Raw genomic sequence first — 10,016 nt, 5'->3', positions numbered from 1 at the left:
GGCATGTTGACTGCAGGAATGTCCACCAGAGCTGTTGCCAGAGAATTAAATGTTAATTTCTCTACCATAGTCATTTTAGATAATTTGACAGGACATCCAACCGGCCTCACAACCGCAGACCACGTGTATGGTGTCGTGTCGACAAGCGGTTTGCTGATGTCAACGTTGTGAACAGAGTGCCCCATGTTGGCAATTTGGTTACGGTATGGGCAGGCATAAACTATAGACAACAAACACAATTGCACTTTATCGATGACAATTTGAATGCACAAAAATGTGGCATCAATAGAATAGTGAATTTATAGTTATGTCTTGCTCTTGCTGTCTATAACATTAGCTGGCTGTCAATGGTTGTTGCAGTCAACTGTGGGCCACACCCTCTCCTCGCTCACTTTCGCTGCACCCTCTGCTTTGTGCACCAAAACACCACTCTTCTCCGTATTGTTAGCATGGCTATTTCAGCTTGAATGTACGATAGCTAGCCACAACTATTGACATTGCTAGCTAGCTAGCTAACCACGTACTGCACTTGTGATTAGCTAAAATAGTAGCTAGCTAGCTTGCAAAAACATCATCAGTTTCCAGAATTGCCATAGAGCACATGCAGATGGGTATCAACCTGTAAATTCCACCAATGTGTGCAGACGAAGTTAGAATAGTGCCAGAGTTGACTTCTCTAAACAGGCTACCCATCCTGAGGTCTATGAGGTAAATAAGCAATAAGGCCCGAGGAGGTGTGGTATATGGCCAATATACCACTGCTAAGGGCTGTTCTTATGCGCGACTCTTAGGTGTGGTATATTGGCCATATATCACAAACCCCCGAGGAGCCTTATTGTTATTATAAACTGGTTACCAACGTAATTAGAGCAGTAAAACTAAATGTTTTGTCAAACCCTTGGTATACAGTCTGATAAACCACGGCTGTAGACCAATCAGCATTCAGGGCTCGAACCACCCAGTTTCTAATCAAAAATATATCACAAATGCATAAATCTGTTAATTTTACAAGATTTCTTAGAATATGGAATATGATGCTCCATCATTGCAAGCAAACATGACAACATATTTATAGATCACTGTAACAGGTGCAAGTTTCAGGAGCCCACCCTTGATGAAGGCAATAGCGTCTACTATTGGCTAATAAGAAGTACATGAACGAATATGATTCGCTCTTTGAAACGTTTTTCAAAATAGTGTTTATTTTGTCATTGTGTGCTGAATTATATTGTTTTATACACATATGTGTATGTTATATTATTCTGTTTTTATTGTAATGTATACAGGTCTCTCTTGTAAAATAGATGTTTAATCTCAATATGACTCCCTGTTTAAATAAAAATACAATTGTTCCGTTTCGCCGTGGAGGCAAACATGCAGCACGTTAGTATTTTTTTTATTTGACCTTTATTTGACTAGGTAAGTCATGAACAAATTCTTATTTTCAATGACGGCCTATGAACAGTGGGTTAACTGCTTTGTTCAGGGGCAGAACAACAGATTTCAGTTAGTAGTCCAACGTTCTAACCATCAGGCTATCTGCCGTCCCAGTATGTATTAAAGGAGCGCAGTGGGACAGTCTCCTCCTTGTACAGTAGACTGTCGATAGACTAGTGACGAGCGGTATAGTAATAAACCTACCTGCGATTTATGAAAATCTATGTTTGAATAGTGTAATTATTATAAATGCGAGGAAAACCTATTTTGAGAGCATGTATTTAATATGTATTTAGACAATGAAATAGGCAGTGCTATAATACAATTATGGGTAACCAATACAGCCTAATTATGAGAAGCATCGCCATTGTTTAAAAATAAAAAAAATAATAAATAAAAAAATGTGCACTGTGGCCTACTACAAAACGAAACGTCATCGTGGGTGGAGTTATCACACGATATGAGTAACCACAAAAACTTTCCTGCAACGATTTACCTTGCGCACCTGTCAAACAACTCAACCTTACTCGAGTTTCACATTACGACAAATCTGAAAAACACTTCCTTCTTGCACTGAGCCAATTCCACGTTTTTACTATTTTAATCTTATGGAGCAGCATGCAGCCTAGACGTCGGGTAAGTCAGTCTAACTACGACTAACTAAGTACATCAGTTCAAAGTTCCTTATGTCATGGATTTAATGGCACTGGATAGGTAGGATAAGGTCCAATATCTGGAGACCAGAGAGACCCACAAAAACGTTTTTGCGATATGGACATAGTTCGAAAACGGAGAACGCAATGTTGTCGCAAAATCAGATACTCTAAACCAGACCCACAAAACAAGTTATTGCGACATTGCTTATTTTTAAAGTAATCCGTTTCCGTACTACGCCTATATTCACCAATAGGTTTTTCATTATTAAACAACTGCATCTCATTGGTAGGCTACTAGTAGTAGAATATAAATCAATATGTCTCTCGTGCGTGCAGTGCGCTTTAGAATGTTGATAAATCGCACTCCGTAGAGGAAGGTACACTTCATCCATTTTAAAGATTCAAAGTTCAATGCTCACTGATGACTGTCAGCTCATTAGCTTATCAAATGGATTGTTTACTGTGTGCCTGCAAACCATTGTATTATCACTCTTCCCTTTCAGGTGAATGAATAGAACTTGACCTTATGATAATGAGATTTGGCACCAACTTGTTTTATGGAATATAATTGTAAATCTTGAAACTGAAAAGTAAATAGTCACTTTGCAGGAAGACACACTGGCCAATAATTGCACACACAACACAGCCCAGACAGGAATATCATACAGATAGAGACAGGTGAGAAACAGTGATGTCCGTGCACCTAAATCCAGATGAAGACAGAGCCGGAGGGCCTTCTAAAACCAGTGGGTCTACCGCTGCAGGACCTCAAACACCTGGAACGGAACAACAGGGCCTAGAGCACAGGGGGATGGAAAAAGAGCAGGGGGAAGAGGATGAGAAGCAAGAGGCGAAAAGGGAAACCAGCTCCGCTGCCTTGGAGCCTAGCACTTTGCTGTGGCTGGGAGACAGAGAGGGGGAGAAAGGAGGTGTGGTGTCTGAGAGCGAGGGAGCTGAAGGGGATGAGGAGGAGGAGGAGGAGGAGAGGGTGGCAGAGAGGATAGGAGGGAGTACAGAGCTTTTGGAGGGACAGGAGAGCCAGCCAGAGAGTGAGCGAAAGGCAAAATGGAGAGAGAGCATGCCAGAGGGAGAGAGATGGAGAGATGATGAGTTGGAGGGAGGCCAACGTGAGGAAATGGATGGTTCGCTTGCAGATGATGAGGAAGAGGGGGAGGAAGGCCCAGTGAATTGGATGCCAGAGAAGGTTGCGCAGGTCTTCACTCCGACAGTGATAGTGCGTCCATCTAGCAAACGGGAGGAGTTCCCACTTGAAAATAGCAGGTATGGAGAGATGGATACTGAGAAGAGACCTTTCTTAGAGCCCCAGACACCAACAGCCCCACCAGTACTCTACTACCCACAGTGGACAGAGGAGCCGGACAACTACACACGTATGTACCAGTGCCGGACCAATACCATTAATACTAATTGGGGTCAGTTCCATTTAAGTTCTAATCAGTGTAGGGATTCAAGTACATTCCTATGAAGAAAAACATTTGTCATCATGTAAAATTTTCAATAAACGGTATATCAACACAACTAGATTCTAAAAAATGTAGGTTACATAATCGTTTTATCTGATCTTTTCCCCTCTGATTAGACATGTTTTTAGCTCTAATGACACCCCAATGGTGGAACCAGCTTCCCCCTGAAGCTAGGACAACAGAGTTCCTGCCCATCTCCCAAAAACATCTGAAAAACGAACTCTTCAAAAGAGTATCTGAAATAATCCCACAGCACCCCCTGTCCCACCTAGCTATCTTGTCCCACCTAGCTATCTTAAGATGAAAGTCGCTCTGGATATGAGTGTCAGCTAAGTGAATAAAATGTAAAAATGAATCTCTTTCCTGTTGTGAGAAATTGGTATGAAAATTGTCATGTAAAATTTGAGGCAGCATAATAAGACGTCTACATATATTTCCTATCGTCATCGACCAAAGAGATGGCTGTTTTAATTTTTTTAATTAATACTTTGAGTTATTGTATTTTACAAACCCAATTTTCCCCAGGTTTGGCTGTAGTTTTATTGAACCCAGATTTCTCTGTTATTTAGATATGTGTGGTGGTAGTTGTGGGGATGTTCTGAAACTTGGCCTGGGCATTGGTGCTGCAGCTGTTCTCTTCCCTCTACTTGTGTGGGGCGGATATGCCCTTTTGCCCTTTGATGCCCCACCCCTGGACAGCGCCCCTCTCAGGCTGGTGTACACACTGCGCTGCTCCTTCTTTGCTGTCATACCCATTATGCTAGGTAAGACTGTGGACTATTAGGGTTGGGCTGTGATATGTTATCACCTATTAGAGATTATTGAATAGACTAAATGTGTGTTACTTTGCTCTGGGCAATGCTAATGTTTTTATCACCTTTTTTTGGTACTCTCCCAATCTTCCTCTACCTCCCAGGTGTGCTGGTGCAGGGGTTGGCGCGGCTACGCTACGGCGCCCTAACGCCCCTCTACGAGGCCAAGGTGGGGGAGGAGAGCCGGGAGGTGGCAGTCCACCGGCACTACGTGGGCGACTCGCTCTCCCTCTTCCTACTCTACTTCCTGCAGCTGGCCGTCATGGCCACCTACATCAGCCAGGACCTGCTCAAGATGGTGCCCCTGCTCACCATCGTCTTTGCCTTCGGCAGGTGAATGCCTGTGACTGCCTGTGTGTGTGTGTGTTCACTACTTAGTGTCAGTGGTAGCAGTGTGTTCTGCGTTGTATGTTTATTACAATGAAATCTCTTGCAAAGTTTTTTGTTTCAGTATGTTGCATTGAAAGTGGCTAATATTCCGTTGATTAGAACACAACTACCACAGTAAAGGGAAACGTTGATAGTGTTAACAGGGAAAACTCTAGAACAGTGGTCACCAAACTTTTCTGAGTCAAGATCACTTTCTGAGTCAAAATGCCGCTCAGATCATTTTTACACATGACTTAAAAAGTGTACGCCTGTGCAACATTAACCAATTAAAAAGAGTACTGAAGCAATGAGTTGCCCTGCCAATGCATTGTTGTTCAGGCCATTTAAAAAAAAAAAAATAAAATTATATTTTAAAATTTGAGGTAGGCTATATGATAACACCTGTAATAGATATGTTGTATTACTTGTAAGGCACAACCAAATAATTTAGCTTTTATTTGTATTTTTCTGGGCTGATTGTGCCTACGTCTGATGGTCAGCAGAGGGAGAGAGCAGCAGACTGAGGGTCCGCCTGTCAACATCCCTCTGCTCTCCCTTTCCTCCACTGACACTGACCAAAAAGGGACACATTCTTCTAGCTGATGGCAAAACTCGAGTCGCACCGCATCGTTTCTGCCTCATGCATAAATTCATGTTACTCCTATGAACAGAGAAAGTGAAACATTTCTCGATACTAAAAATGACCCAATCCGCTAATAACAACAACGCAAGCCTATAGGTACACTTTCCTACTCATTCATTGCTGCTGCAGTGCTTGTTGGAGCACTGAGTGGAAATGGGAAGACTGTGCATTTTATGGCTTACAAGTGTTGACAGTGCTGAGTAAGAACTTAAACATGAACTCCCTCATAAAAAAACAGCAGCTCTTTGCTGTATGTGTTGAGTCTCTCTCTAGTCATGGTTTTACACATTTTTAAATCTCACAGTATAAACGTTGCGGTAGCTTTCTTTTTTTGCCTGCTACGTTACTGCAGAAACTGTAATCTGAGCCATCCGATTGGCCAGCGGTAGGCCTATAGTGCAATTGATTTGCTCTCTCCGGGCCCGCCAGGAAGGCAGAGTTTGTACCTTCAGACACATGAAATGGTACAAAATGGCAACGGTTGTCTACCCGGCACGCAGGGCAGCTGAATTTGGTGCACCTACCGGCAACAGCCTGAGACAAAAAATAAAGAGGGGGGGAAAAAAGCGTTTTTTTTTTTTTTTTCCCCCCGAAATGTTTGACTAGGAATGCCTTGGATTGACCAATAGGTAACCACTACTCTAGAGTGAAGTTCAATCTCGTGCTTCTCTCTGTGGGCTAATTTTTATTCTGGGGGCCAGTCCCAGAGGGAACATTTCTTATCACCGATCCATACTTTCACCCGACATTGTTATCCTTGTCTTTTCTAACCTAATGATGTTTGTAAACACTTACAGTATCAGTCAAAGTTTGGACACACCTACTTATTCCAGGGTTTTTCTTTATTTTTACTATTTTATACATTGTAGAATAATAGTGAAGACATCCAAACGATCTAATAACACATGGAATCATGTAGTAACCAAAAAAGCGTTAAACAAATCAAAATATGAGATTATTCAAAGTAGCCACCCTTTGCCTTGACAGCTTTGCACACTCTTGGCGTTATCTCAACCTGCTTCATGAGGTAGTCACCTGGAATGCATTTCAATTAACAGGTGTGCCTTGTTAAGTTAATTTGTGGAATTTCTTTCCTTAATGAGTTTGAGCCAATCAGTTGTGACAAGACAGTCATATGTGTTAAAAGACAAAGTCCATATTGAGGCAAGAACAGCTCAAATAAGCAAAGAGAAACGACAGTCCATCATTACTTGAAGACCTGAAGGTCAGTCAATCCTGAACATTTCAAGAACTTTGAACGTTTCTTCAAGTGCAGTCGCAAAAACCATCAAGCGCAATGATGAAACTGGCTCTCATGAGGACCGCCACAGGAAAGGAAGACCCCAGAGTTACCTCTGCTGCAGAGGATGAGTTAACTGCACCTCAGATTGCAGCCCAAATAAACGCTTCACAGAGTTCAAGCAAACAGACACATCTCAACATCAACTGTTCAGAGGAGATGGCATGATTCAGGCCATTATTATTGAATATCTGCAAAGAAACCACTACTAAAGGACACCAATAAGAAGAGACTTGCTTAGGCTAAGAAACATGAGCAATGGACATTAGACAGGTGGAAATTTGTTCTTTGGTCTGATGAGTCCAAATTTGAGAGACAGAGCAGGTGAACGGATGATCTCTGCAAATGTGGTTCCCACTGTGAAGCATGGAGGTGTGATGGTGTTTTGCTGGTGACACCCTGATTTATTTAGAATTCAAGGCACACTTATGGCTACCACAGCATTCTGTAGTGATACGCCTTCCCGTTTGTGTTTAGTGGGACTATCGTTCATTTTTAACAGGACAATGATGCAAAACACACCTCCAGGCTGTGTAAGGGCTATTTGACCAAGGAGAGTGATGGACTGCTGCATCCGATGACCCTGCCTCCACAATCACCCGACCTCAACCCAATTGAGATGGTTTGGGATGAGTTGGACTGCAGAGTGAAGGAAAAGCAGCCAACAAGTGCTCCGCATATGTGGGAACTCCTTCAAGACTGTTGAAAAAGCATTCCTCATAAAGTTGGTTGAGAGAATGCCAAGAGTGCGCAAAGCTGTCAAGGCAAAGGGTGGCTACTTACACTATTTATTTTAACACTTTTTTGTTGTTGTTGGTTACTACATGATTCCATATGTGTTATTTCATAGTTTTGATGTCTTCCTTATTATTCTACAATGTAGAAAATAGTAAAAATAAAGAAATCCTTGAATGAGTAGGTGTGTCCAAACCTTTGACTGGTACTGTACGTGTTTACATACCTTCTCCGTATATTATCTCCATGGACCATGCAAAACAAACTCACCCAATGTCACTTCTTCTATAGGCTGATCTACTGGGTTTGTGTGACCCAATTGGCTGATCTTGTTGTGATCTCTCACCCTACAGGCTGATCTACTGGGTGTGTGTGACCCTAGGCAGCAGCGTGAGGGGTTTGGGCTTCGGCCTCTCCTTCCTGCCCATACTGGTCATGTTGGGCGCCAACCTCTACTTTGTGTGCTCGTCAGTCAGTGAAGGGGCTGTCTTTGATGTGGCCCCGCCCACCACCACCCCACCTCCCAGGCAGAGTTGGTGGGGCTAGGAGGAAGAGGAGTAGATGCGTCCAATCCTGAAGATTAAATGGACCCCCAGTCCCTAGACACTTAAACCTGAAAGGATTAGATATTACCATGTAACTTATACCTACAGTATCATATGTACACTTTGCCTTCTGATAGATCAGAGGCACGTTCCTTAGGCAAACGTTGTGCAACCTTGCAGATAGCATGTAGCGTAAGGAATACATTTCTGAGATGCAAGTCTGTTATCAACAATATAACACACAAGTTCCTCAGTGTTTTGCCCTACTGAATAATTTGAGTGAATGGTTCAATTGGCACCCACTCATTGTCATGATGTTTGTTTGGAAGGAGTAAGGGAGAAGAATCAAGTTCTTGGATTTCATGTCCTTCATCTGGAACATATTGGATCACATTGAACAATGGTTTATGGAGAGCTGGACAATTCATTAAGATGACGTGGGGCTAGTAACAGTTAGCCACCCCAATGAAGTTACCTGTAGTAGAATGATTGTGATATAAAGTGTCTTATGCCGTACATAAGCCAAAGAGGAATGGACCATCCATAAAATAAGACATGTAAGGCCTGGGTTGTGTTCATTAGGCACAAAACGTTAAAAAAAGATTTTTTTAATGTAGCAAAGGAAAATGAGCGTTTAAAAAAATAATTATTGGACAATCCAGGTTGTTCTTCCCCGTCTGTTTTCCTCCGTTTGTGGCCTAAAACACAACTTTGTGCAGTATATCCTTACTAACTAGAATTGTGTTTTATTCTAATCTCATGGCTTTGGTGAAGGATGGTCCAGAGCTTCACTGGAAGGTTTCATAATGAGCTATGACGACATGACTAGTCGGCACTATACAGTACATCCTGAAGGGGGTGGTCTTCCCCAAGTTATTAAAATGTATGAAGACTTAAGTGCCAACATTGAAGTATGAACCTAGGGCGGAGTTGACTTTTTTGAATGCGTATAACATAAAATCCATGTGGATATTTTATTATTTCTTCAACTGTGCCATGTTTACATGTATTTCCTTTCTACAATAGTACAGCATTTACTACCACAATGAATGGGAATGAAGAATATGTTAATTGATAGCTATTTAAGAATGTGTTATGTTAATTATGTCTGTACAGTACCATAACCAATGCACATACATTGTCCTGTTTGTATATGGAAGACAGCTCATAATTGTTGTATTTCTTTTGGGCATTATCTTTCAATGTTTACACTATCTTAATGGAATGATGTGATTCACATAATAAAGTAGCTACTAATCTTGCGTTTTGTCATGACATCATGAAGCCAAAGGATTGACAGTAACTAGTTCAAAAGCAGTGGTGTGTATTCATGGATGCCAAGGGAAGCCAGGCTTCCCCAAGGAATTAACCAAGAAAAACATATGTTATTTTGTATCTTTAGTCTGTGTTTCATACATTTCCTTCGATTTGCAAGAGGCTGAATGTATGTCACTGGAGAAAGCGTCCGAGCGTACGAAACAGCGCCCCTCTCAGTATGCGTAGCATATGATGCTGTCTGGTCAAACAGCATGGCATTGTTGCAGCCCATAGCACTGAATGCAAGGGAAGTCAACAAGCATTTGCCCCCCCCCCCCCCCCCCCCCCCTTGATAAAAGTATAAAATAATAGCCAATCAGTGTTGAGCTAATCCAGTTTGGATTTGGCTTCAGACCAATCACATCAGAAAACAAACTTCATTGACAGAAGTAAAACTTGAATTGTTGCATCTCGTTGTCCTCCGATGGCTATCTAGATAAAATTGGCCCTTTCCTGAATTATCCATGGATGGAGATAGGGATTTGGACTTGTGGTTTTAACTTAATTCTCAATACTGGCCAATGATAATAGGGATTCTGATCCAACCATAAATCAATACATTGTGCCCCTGGCCTGAGAGGATGGAAGTTCAAATGTTGTATTTATTTAAACTTTAAGATGGTTAAGAACAAATTCTTATTTACAATGACGTCCTACCAAAAGCCAAAAGTCCTTTTGCAGGGACGGGGGCTGGGAATAAATTTAAAAAACTACAGTT

General features: G+C 41.8%; 1 protein-coding gene across 1 annotated transcript; it reads left to right on the top strand.

Moving 5' to 3' along the window:
* The first annotated feature begins 1,880 nt into the window (after positions 1-1,880).
* Positions 1,881-9,243, top strand: LOC110496317 (transmembrane protein 79). Its single transcript, XM_021572149.2, has 5 exons — positions 1,881-2,073; positions 2,597-3,484; positions 4,147-4,341; positions 4,494-4,722; positions 7,790-9,243. Exons 2-5 carry the CDS (start codon positions 2,785-2,787, stop codon positions 7,980-7,982), a joined length of 1,317 nt encoding a protein of 438 aa, XP_021427824.2. The 5' UTR covers positions 1,881-2,073; positions 2,597-2,784; the 3' UTR covers positions 7,983-9,243.
* Positions 9,244-10,016: the final 773 nt, after the last annotated feature.

Source organism: Oncorhynchus mykiss, chromosome 18 (genome assembly GCF_013265735.2).
Source record: "Oncorhynchus mykiss isolate Arlee chromosome 18, USDA_OmykA_1.1, whole genome shotgun sequence".
NCBI classification, from domain to species: domain Eukaryota; kingdom Metazoa; phylum Chordata; class Actinopteri; order Salmoniformes; family Salmonidae; genus Oncorhynchus; species Oncorhynchus mykiss.
This window is presented reverse-complemented; position numbering and strand designations above follow the sequence as displayed.